Source organism: Eulemur rufifrons, chromosome 16 (assembly GCF_041146395.1).
Source record: "Eulemur rufifrons isolate Redbay chromosome 16, OSU_ERuf_1, whole genome shotgun sequence".
In the NCBI taxonomy this organism is placed as follows: Eukaryota; Metazoa; Chordata; class Mammalia; order Primates; family Lemuridae; genus Eulemur; species Eulemur rufifrons.
This window is the reverse complement of record NC_090998.1, coordinates 91,429,642-91,450,789: the sequence shown is the minus strand read 5'-3', so window position 1 is coordinate 91,450,789 and position 21,148 is coordinate 91,429,642. Positions and strand designations below refer to the sequence as shown.

The window sequence follows — 21,148 nt, the reverse complement described above, 5'->3', positions numbered from 1 at the left end:
GCCATCTCCAAGCCCCTTCCCACCGAGACAGTCTAGCACGGCACGGCAGGTGTCCCTGTTGGCCCATGCTCAGGGGCCCTGCCAGCTCCAGGAAGCCTCCCCCCGGCCTCTCTCAGGCTTGCTCTGTGTCTTCCTTCTCCTCAGAGACGGGCAAGTGCCTTTCTCGGGCCAAGTCATCACCCCAGGCCCAGCTATCCTGCAGCAAGGTGGGCGGTGTGGAGAGCTGCTTCCTTTCCTGCCCGGGCCACACACTCTTCATGCCAGGTAACCCAGGCTGTCTCTGGGATGGGATGGGTTGTGGGGGGCTTCTTCCCTGAGGTCCAGCCCCTGCTCCCTGTTGTTCTCCAGGAAAGAGCCCAACCTAAAGAAGGCCCTGATCGTAAGTGATCCAGGGCAGCTGCTGGTTCTCTGCGGACCTCACTGTCCTTCTCAGCAAAGGCAGTGGCTCATTCCTGCCAGCCACTTACCTGTAGTCTTGTAGCAGAAGCAGACTGGCCTAGGGGTCAGTCCTGACCTTCATCTCATTCAGCAACCCCTCTGAGGCCCCAAGAATCCGAGGGCCCGGGAGGGCGGTGCACCCAGCCCCATCTCACCCACTGGCCTGTCTGCAGACTCGGAAAACAGCTACATCCTGAGCTGCGGTGTTCCAGGCCTTCAGGGCAGGACGCTACAGAAGCGCAACGGCACCAGCTCTGGCCCCGGGCCCGGCTGCTCAGGTAGCCCTTTTGCCTGTCCACACTGCACACACCTGGGTGACCCCTTGACTTTGCGTCCGGCACCATAAAGGGGGAGGGAGGGGCACCACGCAGGGAAGAGCTTCCTGGTCTGGGCCCTGCCCAGCGTGGCCTGTGGCAGTGGAGGTGGGCCAGGCCAGGACCTGGAAGCCAGCAGGCTGCAGGCTGCGTCCCAGCTCAGGGCCGTGGACGGTGGGAGAGCCCTGCTGGCTCTGAGGTCACAGTGCAAGGATGTTTCAGTGACTCTAAAATGCGAGTCCACAGATCTCAGACTCTGTTTCAGTGGAGTGAGTTGCATCTGCTGTGGCAGTGAGGTTCTGAAAGCCGTCCGAGTCAGAAAGCCACCCTTGAAGACTGTGCCCAGTAAGTGCCGAGGCACAGCGCGCTCCCAGCCCTTTGGGAACAGCAGCAGGGCCGTGGGCACAGCACGGCCAGCCTTCCCACCAGCTTGGGGGCGGCGGCGGTGGAGGGGGTGTCTTCAGTAGGTTTTCTCATTCAGAATGCTGGATTCGATAAGATAGGTGCATTTGTGTATATTTACCACGTACATGATGTGATTCTAAGCATCTGTGATTGTAGGGTTTTTTAGTCCAAGGGGCCATGACTTGGCCTTTGAGGGAATCAGCAGTTCTGAGTATCTGTAATATTTCACACCCCTTCCCTTCCTTGTTCCCTGCTCTCCTCTGTGCTGCCCTCCTTCCTAAAAGCATGAGGCACACTAGTGGTGTGGTGATGGGGATGAGAATACCTCTGCCTGGATGGCCCCTGAGCTTAGCCTGACACCGCACCCCCAACACACACACACACACACACACACACGTTCATCTTTACCAGGCCTTGGTAAGATGGCAGGGAGAGTAAGGGGCAGGGAACCTTCCCCTACTCTGGGAGGGCTGTCAGGGAAGAGTGACTCAAACCAAGCCCCACCCCAGCTCCAGGTGGATTTGTCCCCTGGCAGCCCCCGTCCCCCACCACCTCCTTGCCCACAGGAGAGGCCACCACCTGGGGGATTTTGGCTTTCCCCAGATGCCCCTGCCACTACTATCAAGCAGAAGGCCCGCTTCAAGATCAGAGATGCCAAATGCCACCTCTGGCCCCATAGCCGGGAGCGAGCAAAGGAGACCCCAAGGCAGCCGCTGCTGGGTGAGTGGGCCACCCTGGTGCCACCGCATACTGGAGGGCAGGAGGGGAGCCCCCAGGCCTGGAGCTGGGGAGGGCCCAGGAGGAAAGCATCCCACTCTGATTCCTTGAAGATTCTTTCTCAAACCTGCCTGAACTCTGATCACGCAGCAGGCTTAGCGTGAGTCTCCCCTGGCCGGACCCTCAGCAGGCCCTGAACTGGGGTGCACCGCTCATTAATGAATATGCAGGAGGTGCCTACATGTGCAGTGGTGTGGTGGCCTCAGAAGGGCTCAGTGCAGGACCTGAGTCAGCCACCAAACCCTCGTGAGACCCTGAGCCAGCCCTGGCCTTCTCCAGCCTCAGTTTCCCATCTGTACCATGGACTATTAGGCATGGAGGGACCCTTGCTAACAGCAGTCTGTGTGCAGGGATAGGTAAGATCCTGCTCCCTGCCCCAGGCCACCATGGTTCCTTCATTGTCTAGACAACTGTCACGTGACTTTCGTGACCCTCAAGTGTGATTCCTCTAAGAAGAAGCGCCGTGGCCGCAAGTCCCCTTCTAAAGAGGTGTCCCACATCACGGCAGAATTTGAGGTTGAGACGAAGATGGAAGAGGCCTCAGGTAGGTGAGGGCTTCTCTCGTGGGCTGCGGCGGACCTGAGGGAAAACAGCAGACTGGGCGCTGGCGGGGTCTGCTGGACACAAAGCTGTGCTCCCCACCCCACCGTGGCTTCTGGAGGAGAGGCCAGCCCATGAGCAGAGGGGACTGGCCCGTAGCCTGTGGTGGAAGAGGCAGCCGGGGCAATGAGAGGAAGGGCTCCAGGGACCGCAGAGAGCCACATGGCCTCTTCCCCCACCCCACTGCCAGCACCTGGAAGGACAAATGTGTGCAGCCCCCCAGAACGGTCGAGCCAAGGACTGTCTCCCAGGTTGCAGAAGGGAGCCTGTCACCCAGCTTGCTTCACCCCACTGCTTTCCTCCTGGCTGTGAATGAGTACTGAGTTGTGATGGAGGAGTTGAGATGTGTCAGCAGGTGTGTGCGGGGTGTGCCTGGCCCTGGGCCTGGGCACCATGGAAGGAAAAGTCTCTGCCCAGATAACACTCCCCGCCACAGAGAGACACACATACACATAGAATACCCAGTGCCGGGTGAGACTGGGTGGTGGGTGCGTGAGAACAAACAGCCTAGAGCTGAGGTCTTTCCCCCGGGAGAGTCTCAGGAAACTTGAGTGAGAGCTTGAAATCAAAGTTCATTGGGTGGAAGAGGTGTCCAGGAGTGGCACTGAGGCAGAGGGAACAGACTAGACAAAGGCACAGAGGTCAGAGAGAGGAGGATGTGTCCAGGAAGAGAGGAGGGCAGGTGGCTAGACAGTGGGGTTCACACGAGCATGGGAGCGTTAGGGATTGAGCCTAGCAAGGCAGGCGAGGGCGGGACCTCAAAGGGCTTGGATTCAAGGCCAGAGAGCTGGATAGCATCCTGGGGACAGTGGCAGCCCTCAGGGGTGTTTGAGTGACAGAAAGAAGCCCCCACCCAGTGAGGTATGTGTGACGTGTTGCCATGGCAGAGGCATGGTGTGCACTCAGATCTGCTTCGTGGCCTTGGGCAGGTCACACTTCTCAGAGCCTGTCTCCTCACCTGTCAGATGGGCATGACAGTGGCACTGTGCCCCGGGGCTGCTGTGAGGATGCACTGAGGTGGTCCAAGCAGAGGCCTAGCACAGCGCAGGGCCTGGCATAGGGGCGCCCTCAGCAAAGCAGGCAGCTGCTGGTAAGGCTGCGGGTTACTCTTGTTCTCTTTCTCCCGTCCCTGCAGACACCTGCGAAGCAGACTGCATGCGGAAGCGAGCGGAGCAGAGCTTGCAGGCTGCCATCAAGACCCTGCGGAAGTCCATTGGCCGGCAGCAGTTCTATGTCCAGGTCTCAGGCACTGAGTACGAGGTAGCCCAGCGGCCAGCCAAGGCCCTGGAGGGGCCGGGGACGTGCAGCACAGGCCAGGTGCTTCAGGACAACAAGTGCGGTGAGTCCTTGCCCGTGGCCACTCAGATGTTGACTTGACAAACTTTCTCTGTCCTTCTTTGCACATGCAGCCTGGGTAAGCAGCAGTGGGCACATAGGGGAATGTGGGTGTGTGTATCGTTTCTGTAGGGGTGTGCGTGTGCATGTTATACAACCATGAGTTCATACCGATACCTCCGATGCAACACCCCAGGGTTCCTTCTAACTTCCCCTCTCCGTGTTTGTAAGGCTCTTCCCCAGCAGTGAGAAACCTGCTCCCTTTCTCCCCCGTTTACTGGTGCACCCGGTTTCCTTATTTACTTGTCAGTTTGTTTTGCTCAGCGTAGCCACCCCACTCTCTTCAGCCACCATGTGTCTCTTCATTATTGCCCCTGCAGCCTCCCTGTCAGCCCAGCCAACCCCTCTGCACTGCCCCACGTCCCCAGGAGCCAACTCCTCCCTGTGCGAAGGAAAAAGGAAGGGAAGGGAATGGGAGCTTGGTTTGGGACAAAATGACTGGGGGACATCCAGGTGGAGACATCCAGGAGGACAGGCCAAGAATCGTGGGCTGGAGGGCAGGATGTGGAGCAGAGAGCGAGCACAGGCATGTAGGAGAGGACGCAGCAGGAGCAGCCAGAGGGGTCAGGCTCTAGGGTCCTCACAGGCCTGGATCCTGCTCCAGGCTCTTCTGGGATGGGTCTGGGGCCCCTCTGTGTCCTCCGAGCCCCAGGGAACACAGGCTGTGCCATATATGGTAGGGGAGAGCCTGGGCTTGAGCGCACAGACATGACCACCCGGCTGCCACTCCCCACCTCCACCTCCAGCAGTTTCTCCGCTTTGCCTCTGCAGGGGCCTGCGGGCCTGGCACCTACTTCAGTGGCGAGCTCAGCCAGTGTGTGCCGTGCGTGCCAGGGACCTACCAGGATGTGGAAGGCCAGCTCAGTTGCACACCGTGCCCCAGCAGCGACGGGCTTGGTCTGGCAGGTGCCCGCAACGTATCTGAATGTGGAGGCGAGTGTGGGCCCACCCTGGAAAGAGGGGTGGCAGGGGAGGGAGAGGAGGCAGATAGAGCCCCTCCTGTCTAGGCTCAGGCTCCCAGAGCAAAGGCCTGGTGTGGCCACAGAGCATGGTATTTTCTAAAGCTCTTTGCCATTTCCAGACCCTTTCACGATTTCCATGCAGTACACAAACACTTACAGGTCAACTCAGGGTTTATAACAAGGTGCATAAGTGCTTCGTGGTTGACCGAAATAGGTTACATTTTATGGCATACTCCATGATCAAAACGCTTTCCACGGTGTACTGTATAGGGGAGGAAGAACTTTGCTGTACACAAGGAACTTTATAATTTGCCTTATAAATGGTTTAGAAAGCCCTTTTCAATTTACCAAGCACAACTGGGTTTGCAAAGAGCTTTTCCAGTGACTACCCCCACTTAACCCCACCTGTGAAGTGGGCTCCTAGTCTCCCCGTGGGCCTCCCTTCTGTGGGGCTCCCCCCAGAGAATGCAAGGGGAGAGACTCAGCGCCCTGAGAAGTGTGGCGCCTGCGAGGGTGGCTGAGCGGTCCTTGGGGTAGAGGAAACCTCCAGCCTTTTCCCAGGGACAAAAGAGACCAGAGCCCCACCCTGAGTGTGCAGGCTGCCGGCTGCTCTCTCGCCCACTGCCCGCTTCTGCAGTGCGACCCCCAGGGGGACTGGCGACTGTTAGAGCGCAGGGTGGCCACCGGGGGGAGAATCACTGTTTGGTTAGAAGCCGAGAATATTCCAGGGTCTGGGCTGAGAGGACACTAAACCTACACATTACTCAATGCCAGAATGTCCTCTGCGTCCTGACTTTCTGCTGGAATGCTAGAATGCTAGAATGCTCTTTATGTTGAGCTGACACTGGCTTTCCTATGGTCTCCTCCCTTTGTCCCAGGGATGCTCTTGGGTCCCTCAAAGACCGTTGCAGACCTTCTTCCCTCTGCTCCGGCCAGGCACTGCTGATAGACAAGGCAGCGTCGGTCAGGGGCTGAACAGGCCAGTTCCTCCCCCATGGGGCGAGCCCCTCTGAAATAAGTGACTGCCCCCGCCCGTGGGGTGCCCACTCCCAGCTCAGCGTAAGGCCGCTTGTTCTTTGACCCCCAGCCCTTCTTGCTGGTGGGAGCAGTAAGGCTTGGCCACAGCTGCACAGCGAGCCACTGGCAGCATCTGGACTGAGGGCCCAGCCTCCTGCCATCCGGGGCCGCTGTGTCCTCCCCACCTCAGGCCTCCTGCTGCCTTGGTGCCTTTTCCGGGGGCAGGGCCTGAGGCCACCCACAGCCTCAGTGACTGCGGCGCCCCCTCCCGCCAGCCTGAGTCGTGACCTCTGCCTTCCAGGCCAGTGCTCTCCAGGCTTCTTCTCAGTCGATGGCTTCAAGCCCTGCCAGGCCTGCCCTGCGGGCACGTACCAACCAGAGCCCGGGCGCACCGGCTGCTTCCCCTGCGGAGGGGGGCTGCTCACCAAGCACGAGGGCACTGCCTCCTTCCAGGACTGTGAGGCCAAAGGTGAGGATGCCCCGCCTGCCCACCCGAGGGTGGGGCTGGGCTGCCCAGGCACGTTCTCCCTAAGCTCCTCCCACCTCCTCCGTGGTCAGAGGAGGAGCCTGGAGCCGTCAGGCAGTGGACACAGGTGACCAGCACTAGGACAGGGCTGCAGTTACAGTCGCCAGCTTGCTGAGTGCCTGCAAGCACTGAGAGGACACTGGGGAAGGCCTCTGGGAGCAGAGTATCTAGAAGGAAGGTTGGGAAGGTTGGGAAGTGTAGGAGGGCAGGGCCAAGGTCAGGATCAGGGCAGGCTCGCCTCGGTGGCCCCCTCCTCGCCCACCAAACCCCAGCCCCCACTCTCAGCGGGTGACACTGCTTATCTCCACACCTGCCTCTCAGCAGCTGTCAGTCTCCGTGCTGCCAGCGGAGGCTGGGCAGCCTGGCCTGCCGTCCCATCCAGTGGGCTGCTGCGTCCCCAGGGGCTCCCCTGAATGTACTAACGGCTCCGAATTCTCCCATTCTAAACAAAGAAACGCCCACCCTCTAGCCTCCACCCCACTGACCTCATAGAAAGACTGTCTGGCCTCCTGGCCCCACTTCCTCACCCGAACTCCTCTGGTCACACCGTCACCCCCACTGCTGCCATGAAGGTGGCAGCATCACTGGGTGGTCCCTACATTACTGGGGCAAGCATCAGTTCCTGGCCTGTGTCTGCCACGTGTCCCCTCCAAGTGCTCTTCCTGGCTTCCAGGAGGCCACCCTTACTGGCCACCTTCCCCCACCTGTCGTGGACCCCGCGTGGTGGGAGGCCATGGGGTGGGGGGAGCACCTTGAACTCTGTGCTGAGATGAACCTGGAGGGCAGGGGAGGCCCTGGGGAGAGTGCCCCCTGCCCTGTCCTTCCCACCAGCATCCCTCACCCCGAGTGTGTCCCCTCCCCGCAGTGCACTGCTCCCCTGGCCACCACTACAACACGTCCACCCACCGGTGTATCCGCTGCCCTGTCGGCACCTACCAGCCTGAGTTTGGCCAGAACCACTGCATCACCTGTCCAGGCAACACCAGCACTGACTTCGATGGCTCTACCAACGTCACACACTGCAAAAGTAGGTGCTGCCCTTCCGCATGGGAGGGGCTGGGCAGGTTGTGGGGCAGGGTGAGACCTGGTCGCACACCACGGCTGCGAGGAGACTATTGACTCCCTGCCCCATTACGCCTGCTCTCTGGCACCCAACATCCAGCCAGACCCGGTGGCATGGAGGGGCAGCCCCAGCTTAGCCCTGCTGTATGCAGTGGCACAGTACCCATCACTCACCACTTCCCCTCACTCCCCAGACACAGCGTGGCCCAGGCCAGGCCCTGCTCTAGTTTCTGGGTCTGCTGGGGGAGCTGACAGCCTGCAGGGGTACCGATTGGACCTGCTGGGTAGGGGACAGGCTGACAAGGCCCAGCCACAGAGAAATAGGGCGGGCCTGTGTCAGGTAAGGCAGCCCAGCAAGAAGGAGCCCCTTGGGCAGGGCCTCTGAGAACCACTAGGCATGAGTGCGGAACCTGCCCTCCCACTCAGGGGCAGCCCAGGCAGGGTCCCCCAGGGAGATGGGCTCAGGGCCTGGCTGGCACACGAGGGCTGGGTGGAGGCTGGGCCAAGGAGGGAACAGGAACACCTGCCAGCCCTGCCCTGGGCCTCCCAAGCTGTTGGGGCCCCGGCCGGCCAGGGCGCCCTTCCAGCTGAGCCTGATCAGGCCCTCGGGCCATGTGCCGCCAGACCAGCACTGCGGTGGTGAGCTTGGTGACTACACAGGCTACATCGAGTCCCCCAACTACCCCGGCGACTACCCAGCCAATGCCGAGTGCGTGTGGCACATTGCGCCCCCACCCAAGCGCAGGATCCTCATAGTGGTCCCCGAGATCTTCCTGCCCATCGAGGATGAGTGCGGCGATGTCCTGGTCATGAGGAAGAGCGGTACGTGTGGGGCGGGGGACCAGAGGCAGCCTCAGCCATGTGCGCACACCCCTCACCATCTTGGCACAGTTCCACGAGGCAGGGGCCTCTGCCCCCTGGGACTCAGAGAGGACAGGCAGAGTTCACCTGTCAGGCAGGTTTGAAACCCACTTGGGTCTGACTATAAGAGTTGGCTTTACAGAGCTCTGTGGAAAGGTCTAGAAAGCTTAGGGTATGCCCTGAGCGTGAGTCAGGACCTGGTCAGGTCTGGTTTCAACTCTGGCCACAAGCCAGTCTCTCATCCCTGCTGTGAAAGGGCAGGGGACCTGCCCAGGGTGCCACAGCAGGTCTGGGCTCAGCCTGGGACCACTTCCCCAACCCTTCCTGTCACCAGCTCCACTGGCCCCCAGCACCCTCCCCTTCATGGTCCACCCACAGCTGAGCTCAAGGGGGGCCAGCCTCTCCCGCCTCGGGGCACCTCAGGAAGGCTCCCCAGGGAGCAGTGAGAGGCGGGCACCCCGGGCCCAGGAGGCTCACCATTCGCTCCCAGGGACAGAGGACTTCTCAAATCTAAGCCTTCAGCCCCACAGCCCGTGCCAGCTCATCTGCCACACCCTCCCCGAGCTTCCACTGCTGCCCTGGCTGTGCACTGGGTGCCGGCGTGAGCCCTGTGCAGAGGAGCAGTGCGCTGGAGGGAGACAGAGCTGGAGGGGGCTGCATTACAGGATTCACTAGGGCAGAGCAGGAACATGGTAGGGTGGGGTGGGAGTGGTCAGGGAGGCTTCCTGGAGGAGGGGGCATGGAAATGGGTCTCAGAAGGATGAATAGGAAGCAGGGTTGAGAGTGGGGAAGGGCATTTGAGACAGAGGGAGCAAGCACAAAGGCAGGAGAGCCTTTGTGTTGGGGGGACCAGGGTTCCTCACAGAGACTGGGTGGCTGACTGGGTGGGGGCATGCGGCCTGCAACAGGAGGGCAGGGTCCATGAGGAGCTGCCATCTGTGGCAACTCAGCGATGGCGTGGCGCCCCTGCAGCCTCGCCCACGTCTATCACCACCTACGAGACCTGCCAGACCTATGAGAGGCCCATTGCCTTCACCTCCCGCTCCCGGAAGCTCTGGATCCAGTTCAAATCCAACGAAGGCAACAGTGGCAAAGGGTTCCAAGTGCCCTATGTCACCTACGATGGTAAGGCACAGCCATCTCATCACAGTCCACTGTGTGCCAGCCCAGGCTGGGCCACAGGACTCAGAGATGGGTCATGCATCCCCTCCCACAAGGAGCTCCGACCTGGCAGGGGACAGACCCAGAAACAGGGTTCTCAGAGGAGCGATGCACACAGGCCGGGAGTGGCAGGAGGTGTGCAGATGAGGGCGTGGCCAGGTGTCTGCAGGCGTCAGTGTGAGGCACTGCCCAAGCAGGGTTTTGAGGTTAAATAGGGGTTTCCTAGGTAGCTGAACCCCAAGGAGGACAGTACAGGTGGAGGGAACCCCAGGTTCAAGGGCACAGACGCAGAGCTGCATGTAGCCACACCAGAAGGCCGTGGCGGGGCAGGGGAGGGCAGAGGCCGGAGATGGGGGGGGCCGCAGCCAGGCCTCACGGCCTCCTCCTCCGTGCCGTGCTTCCCAGAGGACTACCAGCAGCTGATAGAGGACATCGTGCGCGACGGGCGTCTGTACGCCTCGGAGAATCACCAGGAGATCTTGAAAGTGAGTGAGTTTATTGGGAGGGAACCCATGTAACCCTGCAGTAGTGGCCTGTGGTGAGCCAGGGCCAGCCCTGCCCCAGCCCTGTCCCTGGCCACCTGGAGAAGGGAGGGAGGGAAGGTGGTGATGGGAGAGGAGAAGGAGGCCCGGGGATCACAGGGCTCTGGGAGTGAGGACTGGCCCTCCAGACCAGGAGGCCTGAGACAAGCTGCCTGGTGGGGATGTGGGGACCAAGACCTGGTGGTGTGGCCTTGGGCAGGTTCCTTGCCAGTTCTCAGTGTCACTTTCCTCATCAGGGAAATGAGGGTAGTTCAACAGGGTGGAAATCAGTGGAAGCCACCCAACGCCATTGTCACTTGGAGCCACCCCTACCATTGGGACTAGGCTTCCTCCTCTTTCTGATTATGGCCTTAAGAAGCAGAGCCACCTTGACATAGAGTGGGGGCTATGACTGTCACATAGCGGGCACTGGCCAGAGGCCCAGGGACCTGGTTCTCACCCTCAGCCTGGGAGTCCAGAGTGGTGCAGAGGACAGAGCAGGGCCAGGCCACATGGGCCTGGCTCACCCTGCTCCAGCTGTCATGGCGTCTGAGAAAAGGGACTGTTGCAGAGTTGGGGGAAGATTCACTTGGAATCTTCTGGGCCGTGCAGCAGGCGGTTCATCAGGCGTGTGGTCTGACCCCACCCCCACCCCCCCCCCCCCCCCCGCTGCTGCACTCGGCTCCTCCTGTCCTCCTCAGGCCGCCTGTCTGTCAACCAGAGTCATCCTGGCCTTCAGTCAGTCAGTCTGTCAACCAGAGTCATCCTGGCCTTCCGTCAGTCAGTCTCGTAGGCAGGAGCACTCTCTCCCCCTCACCCTCCCTGCCACCCGGCCCCAGCCCTCGTCTCTGCCCTCAGCTCCACCTGCAGCCGGAGCACCTCTCCTGGGCTGGGACAAAACTGTGGCCAGTGAGCCCCTGCCCTGCCTCGGCAGCAGCTCCCAGTTCTTCCTGCTCACCACACTCTTGCTCTCCAAGAGCTCCTCTAGAACATTCTTCCTCAGTGAATGTCCGCCCATCCTTCCCTCCACAGCTCAGGCGTCCCACCCTCTGGGCAGCCTGCCCAGACCTCCCTGACCAGGGTGCACACCCGGCACAGACTCTTAGAGTCCCCCTGGCCCTCCCTCCTGGCACCCGTGAGCTCTGCACCTTAGGTTTCTTCTGTGGTTATGTGGACCCAGCCCCCTCACGGGGAGGAGCTGCGGGGCTCTTGGTCCCTCTTCTGTGTCCAGCAGCCAGCGCTGCTGCCGGGGCGGCACCGGGAGTGTCTGTTTCTCCAGGGCATGGATGTGGGCCGGGGGTGAGTGTATGAGGGGCGTGTGTGTGGTGAGTGGGTGTGTGGTGTGTGGTGAGTGTGTGTGTGGTGTGTGTGTGGTGAGTGGGTGTGTGGTGAGTGGTGAGTGTGTGTGTGGTGTGTGGTGAGTGTGTGTGTGGTGAGTGTGTGTGTGGTGTGTGGTGAGTGTGTGTGTGGTGTGTGTGTGGTGAGTGTGTGTGTGGTGAGTGTGGTAAGTGGGCATGTGGTGTGTGGTGAGTGTGTGTGTGGTGTGTGTGTGGTGAGTGTGTGTGGTGAGTGTGGTGAGTGGGCGTGTGGTGAGTAGGTGGTGAGTGGGTGTGTGGTGTGTGTGGTGAGTGTGTGTGTAGTGAGTGGGGGTCTGAGTGGGGGGTGAGCGTGTATGTGGTGAGTGTGGTGAGTGTGTGTGTGGTGAGTGGGTGGTGACTGGGTGTGTGGTGTGTGTGTGGTGACTGGGTGGTGTGTGTGTGGTGAGTGGGTGTGTGGTGTGTGTGGTGAGTGTGTGTGTGGTGAGTGGGGGGCTGAGTGGGGGGTGAGCGTGTGTGTGAGAGAGAAGCTACGAGTGTGTGCCAGAACAGGTCAAACCCAAAGACAGAAAATGCAGCTGAAGTCACTGAGACAGGGAGCCTTGGAGCCCTCAGGAGGTGGTGGTGGCCATTGGCTTTCGCCTTCCCCGGGCAAGGTCTGAGGATGTTGCCAGGGGCCAGAGGCAGTGGGCCTGCCCCCAGGGAGACTCGAGCAGGCCTCACATCTCCTTAGTCTCTCCTCCAGGGTGGCATTGCCCACTTCAGAGGACACTGGGGCTCAGAGAGGGAGCCTGGCTGGTAAGTGACGGCACCCACTGAGGGCTGTGTCTGCTCCTCAAAGGCCACTCGGCAAGGACAGCCTCTGTTTGCAGTTAACCTTCATCGCAGCCGTAGGAGCAGGCACCATTACCCCTTTGCGCAGGGAGAAAATGACGTTGGGAGCAACAGTGTGGGGGGTTTCCCAAGGTCAAGGAGCTAGTGCGCTGGTGGTAAAGCAACGGTTTTAAAGCCCGGGCTGCTGGCCTGCAAAGCCTGCGCTCTTGGCGGAGTGTTCTGTGGTTTTCAAAGTGTTCTACTTTGCAGCAGAACTCTTTTTAAATAAAATACTATTAGAATCCCAATTGTTAGACTATTTAAAAACCAATTACACTATTACTAATAAAACCAAAAGACTATTTGCGGCAAAGAGGGTCTGGGGGTTCCTGAACCCACCAGCCAGCCCAACCTCTCCCCCCAACCCCACCTGGCAGACACCCCACAGGCCCCACAGGGCCCTTCAGCCTCACCCCTACTCACCCTGGTCTCGCCATGTCTTGCAGGACAAGAAGCTGATCAAGGCCCTCTTCGACGTGTTGGCACATCCCCAGAACTACTTCAAGTACACAGCCCAGGAGTCCAAGGAGATGTTCCCAAGGTCCTTCATCAAACTGCTGCGCTCCAAAGTGTCCCGATTCCTGCGGCCCTACAAATAACGCTCGGGAGCTGCCCTGCTTGGGGGTGGCCGGGTCTCCCGACGGGGAGGTTCGAGTTCCTTCCCTCCACAGCAGAAGCTGCAAGGTGGCGTCACAGGCCTCCACGTAGCCTTGGGAAATCCACGGCTTGTGCCCTTCAGGAAAGACCACCGGCCGGTGGAGGGCTGCGACCGAGCCCAGGCACCCCTCGGACCCACCGCCCCAGCGGGGAAACATTGCTTCAGAAAGCCTCCCTCCCTTCCTCCCTCTGCCTCTTCATTTCCCGGGACGCAGAGAGCGCTCCCTCCTGAGCCAGCTCTGGCAGGACGCTGCCCAGGCTGGGACGCCCGTGCCCACCACACAGGTGGCAGGATTGCACGTGCCGTCTACCTGGCGTTGCAGGAGAGAGAGGAGCGTGGCCGACACTTTCACATGGAGGCTCCGGGAGGCTCAGCCGTGGTAATCGCGACGGGAAGCAAGCGTGGAAGGACGGGTGTATGAAGGCACCATCTGGGGGGTTGATGAGCCTGTGTCGTCGATGCCCAGATGCCCAGGCGCCTCCACACCTTGGCGACTCCTCCAGCCACAAGCGAGGACACCGTGGTGCCTTGTTGTTGGGCTCTAAGGATTCTGTGATGGGACGGAACAGAGCTGCTAGGGGAGGAAACTGTAGGTTTGTGCTTTCCCTTCCTAGAACATCTAAGTAAGTATTCTATATATATGTACGTATGTATAAAATATATATATACTTCTATTTGTGGGTACTTTTGGAAAATGCTCTTCAGCAATTGTAAATATTAATTGCAACCCCATTTCTCGCACGAACCCTTGGGAATCCCAGCCATCGTCAGCCTCCCTGAGTGATTAAACTGCTCCTCCAAGCACCTGCCCCTCCGTTCACGGGAGGCCGGGAGCCCCCGGGACTAGGGACGGCACAGCTTGCCTGGGCCATGGCTGTTGAATACTTCTGAATACGAATTCTCTGAGAACGGGGCTCAGCTGCCTTGCTGGACTGCTGGCCCCATCCCAGTCCCCTCACAAGCAATGTCGCTGCCCTTGGACAGGATGTAGAGGAAAGCAGTATCCTCTCGGACCCGTTGCCAGGGGCTGCAGCGATAAACTTCGGAAGGAGCCTCAGTCTGACCCCACAGCAGTAACCTTGGGGTCCATGCTGTGCCCTCATGTCACCAAGAAGCAAAGCCTTTCCACAGGCGCTCAGGCTGTGCAACCATGAGGGGCCTCGGATGGTAGCTGCCCACGGAGGGAAACTGAGGCCCAGGGAGAGCAGGTGGCCACCCCCAGGGCAGAGGCAGGCGAGGCTGTCAGGAGGCCTAGCTCCCAGTGCAGTCTCCCTTCTGCTGCCTCTTCTGAGTCTCTTTAAAAAGGAGACGTCATGGGACGCGGTGGCTCACATCTATAATCCCAGCATTTTGGGAGTCTGAGGTGGGAAGATCATTTGAGGCCAGGAGTTCGAGACCAGCCTGAGCAACATAGCGAGACCCCCATCTTTACAAAAAATAGAAAAATTGGCAGGGTGTGGTGGTGCACACCTATAGTCCCAGCTATTCAGGAGGCTGAGGCAGGAGGATCACTTTAGCCCAAGAGTTCAAGGCTGCAGTGAATTATGAGCATGCCACTGCACTCCAGCCTAGGCGACAGAGCAAGACCCTGTCTCAAAAAATAAATAAAATCAAAAGGAGAATTCTGGGTGTGACCAAGCTGCATCATGTCCCACCCAGCCAGGAAGCCAGTGCCTGGAGTAGAGTGCTGAGTGCCGAGGTCTGGGCGGCCTCGCCTGCCCCCGGACTGCTTGCTGCCAGCGTAGGAAATGGCCTATATTTGGGGGGTTAACAAATACTGAAAATTCCAGGGAGTGCGGGAGAATTGTAAATGGGATTCCAGTGGCCGGCTCCAAGTTGCCTTTAGGTTTTCTCCTGGCCACCCCCGGGCCCAGTCTGACTGACGAGAGGAAAGCACAGTTTGCGAGACAGCTGTGGCACTCCTGGGACCGTGCAGACGAGGGCGGGCGAGTGAGGTCACTGGAGATTCAGGGCTTGGTGAGGAGGCAGGCAGGTCATGACAAATTCTGGAGCCCAGAAAAGGGCCTGGAACTCAGGAATGAGCCACTGCCATTACGTATGTGAGCAGCAGTGGAGTTTGGCTCCTGCTGCCGTCACCTGCCGTCTCTGCTGCGGCCCAGCTGGAGCTGGGAGAGGGGCAGGGTAGAGCCCCTGGACTTGGCGGGTAGGTCCGTGTCCGCTGACGAGCCCTGCAGGGGCCACACTGCCCCTCTCCTGGTTCCCATGCAGGCCAGCCTTTCTCCCTGTGTCAAACTCTTGGTCATGCCCAGAAATTAGAGACAAACTCCTCCAGAATGAGCCCAAAACAACAGCTACCCGAGGGAGGAGACTGTGAGGGGTTTTGCTTCTTTATTAGGGTCCTCCAGAGAAAACAGAGCCAATAGGGTGGATTCAGATACAGATATAGGTACACAGGAGGGGTTTATTATGAGAGTTGGCTCACAGAGTTCTGGAGGCCGAGATGGGTGTCCCGCAGTCTGCAGTCTGCAAGCTGGAGACCCAGGAAAACGCGTGCTGTAATTCAGTCTGAGTCTGAAAGCCTGAGGAGCTGGAGGGCCACTGGTGTGAGTCCCAGAGTCCAAAGGCCCGAGAACCAGGAGCTCTGATGTCCAAGGGCAGGAGAAGATGGAGGTCCCAGCTCCAAAAGAGAGGGAATCTCCCTTCCTCCACCTTTTGTTCTATCTGGGCCCGCACTGGATTGGCTGGTGCCCCCCTACCGTGGTGAGGGCAGAGCTGCTTTACTCAGTCTACTGATTCAAACGTTAAACTCTTCTGGAAGCACCCTCACAGACACACCCAATGTTTTACCAGCTACCTGAGTATCCCTTACCCCAGCCAAGTCAAGCCATGAAATGAGCCATCATGCCGCGTGCAGTGGCTCACACATGTCATCCCAGTACTTTGGGAGGCTGAGGCCGGAGGATCTCTTGAGCCCAGCAGTTAGAGACCAGCCTGGGCAACATAGCAAGACCCCCAAAAGAAATTAACCATCATACTTAAGTCTTTGGGTTTTTTAAATCCTCTTAAAAACCAGAGAGGACCAGAAAGAGCTCTTAACCTCTCTTGAACTCTTTCAGCAATTCCTATGAGTGGTTTCTGGCAGTTGGTGTCCGCATACTCAGGGATCCATTGCCATCTCCCCTCCTGTTCCACGACCATGGTCAGACTGTGCCCAGTGTCCCCGAGGCCCAGCAGGACGAGGCAGATGCGGATGCAGACAGAGGTGCAGGCCTCTCCTCTTACTCTCGCTCTAAAGGCCGTGTGCCGCTCTCACCCCACGCAAGAGGCTTGAGGAGTGTGAGGCCGCCAACAGCTCAGACTCACCAGCTGCCGGCACAGTCCCCACCCAGGCCTCCCAGTAAACTGCCTCCTGCACCCTCTGGGCCACGTGAAGTCCAAGGTGGGGACTGCCCTGAATCTCCACATTGGCCCTAAATTGGGGACCTTGAGGGATCCCACCTGTTAAACCCAGAGCTGACCTTGCTCCTCGGGGCTTGGTGGTCCCAGGGAGCCCTCCCTGGACAGCAAAGCGTGTTTCTCCAAGTTTGTATGTTGAAGCCAGTGGTAGCGTGACCGACACAAGGTGGCCACCCCACCTGGTTCAAGTGGAGGTGTAGAGAAAGGGAAGGGGGTGAGGACTGGGCCCCGGCAGGGCCGGGCCATGCGGTGAGGCCCCAGGAAGGACGGAAGCTGAGGCTGGAGAGTGCAGGAGCCTCCCGCGCTGCCTGAGGGAGAGGCCAGCACAGCCCACTCCTGGCCTGTGGCCTCACGCAGCCGTGGGCCCTCAGCAGCTGGCCAGCGGATAAACGCCCCAGCAGCTGCGCTGCACCCTGTGCTCCCAAGGAAAGGAGCAAAGGAAAAGCTTCTAGAAGTAAAAGTTTTGCCATTTGGCCAGGGCTGAAAGAGGGTGCCAAGGTCTCCAGGCTCCTAGAGGAGCATCGCGCCGGTGCCCCTCACGGCTCCCCAGGTGGGACCCGACAGGGAGGGGCCGCAGCGGTAGGGCCTGGAAGAAGCCTTTCTATCCCCGCTTCCTCGCACTCCCGTACTGCTTCTGCAGAAACACTGAGAAGAGAAAGAACCTGCCCCAAGGTCAGTGGCTGGCCGAGCCCTCAGTGAGCCAGGCGGCCTCGGCTGCTCCCCAGAATTAGGTTTCGCATTTCCCGATTCCTCTCTTGCCTGCTGTGCAGCTGGCCTGCCATGCTGCGCTCCCTCCTCCCACTGGGGCTCCGTCCCTGCGCTCAAGCAGCAGTCAGCCTGTGCTCCCCCGTCTCTGTGCCCCTCACCCCTGCACAGGCCGACTGGCCAGTGGGGTGACCAGTTTCTCAAACTGCCTCCCCAGGGGACAGACTTCCCAGCCCCTCCCCGACCTCTCTGGTGACCCAGGCTCCAGGGCCCAAGATGGAGGCGTCAGGTGGCTTTCCCTCCTGCCGCCATGGGTCTGGGACACACAGATAAAGTAGAACTGAAATACGGGCCAAAAGTCCCCAGAACAATGGCACAAGAGACCAAATCTGAAAACCTTAAAAGAGAACCTGTTTCTCCCACCTCCCAACTGGCAAATGCCGTTTTCCTCCCTGAAGACTCGGCCGTGGCCCCAGGCAGCCTCCCAGGGCCGCAGCTGCCCCCAGCCCAGCTTGTCCACGTCAAGAGGCCCCCTGCCTGCCGGGGCCGTAGCGGGTGCTTAATTGACACTTTGGGAGTTGAGTGTTACTCCAGTGCCTCCACAGCCCCCAGCAGAAACATAACATGCTCAAATAAGTTGGGTCGTTTAGCAAAGCGTTTACTGAGCGCCTGCTGTTTGCCAGCCTCCTTGAAAGACGGGGAACGGGTGCACCACATGGACACTGAGATGGCATCTCGCCCAGGACAGCAGACAGTCGCCCACTGACCTCACCTGGCACAGCCGGTGCCCAGGAAGGAAGGTGCCTGTCTTCTCACCCGGGGAGTCCAGCCGTTTTTACCTCCCCTGTTGCATGTTTGCAAAGTTCGGTCGACCTGGCAAACTGCATCTTATAGCGAGGCCCCTTTTCTTCACTAAAAATACACATGGTGGCAGCTCGGCCCTTCCTTCAGCCCAAGGTGACAGAGCTGAGTTGATGTCATTCAGGCCGAAGGCTGAAGGACTTGATGTTTGGGTGAAAATGCCCGTCCAACCGGTGGAGATAGAGCCATGGCTGCCTCTGCCCCCTCAGCACCCAGAGATCCCTGCCCGTCCGGGAGTAAGTCCTGCGCGGGGCAGAGCCGGAGTTTGCCTCCTCCGGCCTGCTTTGCTTCTAGCAGACGGCACCAGGTGGGGACACATCACCTTGGGGCCCAGATGACACAGCACGGCCCGCGCTCCCTCCCGGCTCCCTGCCCCACCGGCCCCCACAGGTCTTTGCTTCTCCGAGGCCTCCCCTGCCCCACACTGGCATGGAGGCCCCTGGATGAGCCCTCTGAAACTGTCCCTATTGTCCAGGTCTCTACAGGAAGACATGCCTGTGTGCCGGGCTCTGGGCTCAACTCTTATGGCCACACAGCCCCTCCTCCCAGCTGTGAGGCTGGGGCTAAACCAGTGCTTTAGGTGTGGAAGGGAAGACTCCGGGAGACCGATGCCGTGCCCAAGACAAGTAGTTGGTAGTTCCTGGGGTCTGGAATCAAACCAAAGCCCATCTAATCCCATGGTAGGAAACGTCTCTAAAACGTTGATTAATCTGAATTTTACAGACTGGAAACTCAGCTAGGTCAGCCCTGGCAGCAGGGAGCGCAGGGACGGGGTCATGAAGGGCAGAGAGAGGACAGCGCAAGGAGGAGCTGGGGCCCTGGTGACTTCAGTGACTTCTCTGCCGCCTCAGCAAGCACTGACACTCACCCAGAGAAAGGACGGGATCCTGCTTTCCCTGCCAAGTGGGCCGGGCACAGCACCCAAGCCAGGCGCCGAGCTCCTGCCCCGTCCTTCCCGCTGCTCTCAGCGAGGCCTGCACCCAGCCCCGTAGAGACGCACACTAGAGTGCCGGGCCTGGCAGCAGAAAGTGGAGGGAGAAAGGGGGCGCTGGCTGATGCCAAGTGTTTTGTTTTTCAGTCCAGAGCCCGTGTCGATCTGCAGGGGAAATTCTTACTCTGCTGAGGTCAGAGCCCTAAACACTCCCAGCAGACCTGGTTCACAGTGCTCGGGAAGCGGGATACCAGGGGGCTGTACTCTCGTGCCCGCAACTTCTGTGCTCTGCCATCCCGGCACTTGGCAAGAACTCGTCCCACGAGAGTGACAAATGTCAGCATCACCACATCTTCCTTCCAGTTGCCTCAAATATTCAAAATTTTGTTTTCTCCATCACGTTCCCCCATATGCATGTCATGAAACATTTGTGAAAATCACTTTAATAATAAACAGCAAATGAACCTAAATATTGCTCTTTTCTCCTATCAGAGGTCATGATTGGGGGGACAATGGTAACTGGATTCCAGAAAAGGGGAAAAAAATTAAGAAATGTCATGACACTATTGAGGGCTGAAAGTAAAGGCGCTACAATAACTTTATGGAAAGTAAGGCTGAGTCTGAGAGCTGCGTGTGGAGAGGTGGAGGGGCACCCAAATTTCAGGAGCAGACATGCTCCCAAACGAACAGCCAGCAAGGAAAATGTCCATGTTTCAGATCCCGTTTCTCCTCATAATTTATATCATGAAATGAGAGATTTTCTTTTACAGTGGGTCTTTGATCTGGAAGTCCTGGTCATGGTGAGCCTCGTGGAATCTGGGACCTCTTGAAATTAGCTGCACAATGCTGTGTGTGTGCATGTGTGTGTGCGCGGGTGCGTGCACACACGTGTGCACGTGTACACATTTCTCTGGGAATATGGCCCATAGCTTTGATCAGATTCCAAAAGAAATCTACAACCCCATAAAAGTTAAAACAAATACTATCCTCAATAAGGAGCCCTCCGGGCATCAAACACTCAAAAGGAGAAGAAACAATTTTATAAAATATCAATTAATGTTCCAAATAAATGGCAGGGTGAACACTAGGTCATTTCTTGGATTAACATGGTGACTTGAAAGTCCAAGGAGGGCCGGGCGCAGTGGCTCACACCTGTAATCCCAGCACCTTGGGAGGCTGAGGCGGGAGGATCACTCGAAGCCAGGAGTTCAAAATCAGCCTGAGCAACATATTGAGACCCTGTCTCTACAAAAACAAATACAAAAATTAGGCAGGTGTGGTGGCACATGTCTGCGGTCCCAGCTACTGGAGAGGCTGAGACAGGAGGATCACTGGAACCCAGGAGTTTAAGGTTGCAGTGAGCTATGATGATGCCACTGCACTCTAGCCTGGGCAACAGAGTGAAGCTTCTGCATATATACCCAAAAAAACTGAAATCAGGGATTTGGACAGGTACTTGTACACCCATGTTCACAGCAGCATTATTCACAGTAGCCAAAGGGTGGAAACAACTCAAATATCCATTGACAGATGAATGGAGAAACAAAATGTGGTCTAACCATACAATGGAATATTAGCCTTGAAAAAGAAGGAAATTCTTATACATCTTACAACATGGATGAACCCAGGGGACATTATGCTAAGTGAAATAAGCCAGACACACAAGGAAAAATCATGTATGATTCCACTTAGATACCTATAGTAGTCAAATTCATAGAGACAGAAAGTAGAATGGTGGTTGCCAAGGGCCAGGGGAGGAAAGACCGGGGAGCTAGTGTTCAATCGGTACAGAGTTTCAGTCTGAGAGGTGGAAAAGTTCTTGAGGTGGATGGTGGTGATGGTGGTACAACGATGTGAATGTACCGTATTTTTTTAAATTGTTAAAATGGTAAATTCTATATTACATCTATTTTACCATAATTAAAGACAATAAAGTCTAAGGAGGAAGCAATGATGACATCCTCAGACACTCAACACACTGGACATTTCTACCAAGTTTCTCCTAAAGCCCCCATGAAGACAGGATCAAAAGATTCAGCCTCTTTGGACTGGACAGTGAGCTAAGGAACAGCCTGGCCCAGCTCACAAATGTGAGAGAAGTAAGGGGTCAGTGTGGCCCAATTTATTCCCCAGATCCCAAATCCAAGATGAATTCCAAATGCCTTGTAGAGCACAAGGCCCATATTCCAGCTTGCTGGTATGGAGATTCAGGAGAATTCGCCTCTGGTCGGTCTGGGACTGACCTGTTACACATTACAGTATTCTAGACTTTCTCTCTCTAAACTCTAAGAGAGCTCACTAATCAAATCCAGGCATTTTAGCAAATAAAGTGTGGATGACATCTGCTG

The 21,148-nt window shown here is 58.1% G+C and overlaps 1 protein-coding gene across 2 annotated transcripts in view; it reads left to right on the top strand.

Annotated features, from left to right (window-relative positions):
- SCUBE1 (signal peptide, CUB domain and EGF like domain containing 1) overlaps positions 1-12,828 on the top strand; it is a 116,259-nt gene extending 103,431 nt beyond the window's left edge. For both annotated transcript variants that reach the window (XM_069490213.1, XM_069490212.1), the window contains 12 exons: positions 145-264; positions 612-716; positions 1,761-1,877; positions 2,341-2,478; positions 3,670-3,873; positions 4,701-4,862; positions 6,210-6,377; positions 7,300-7,461; positions 8,121-8,318; positions 9,330-9,482; positions 9,924-10,003; positions 12,675-12,828. In XM_069490213.1, coding sequence (XP_069346314.1) covers positions 145-264; positions 612-716; positions 1,761-1,877; positions 2,341-2,478; positions 3,670-3,873; positions 4,701-4,862; positions 6,210-6,377; positions 7,300-7,461; positions 8,121-8,318; positions 9,330-9,482; positions 9,924-10,003; positions 12,675-12,827 — 1,760 coding nt within the window. In that variant the 3' untranslated portion in view covers position 12,828. The remainder of the gene's footprint in view (positions 1-144; positions 265-611; positions 717-1,760; positions 1,878-2,340; positions 2,479-3,669; positions 3,874-4,700; positions 4,863-6,209; positions 6,378-7,299; positions 7,462-8,120; positions 8,319-9,329; positions 9,483-9,923; positions 10,004-12,674) is intronic.
- Positions 12,829-21,148: the final 8,320 nt, after the last annotated feature.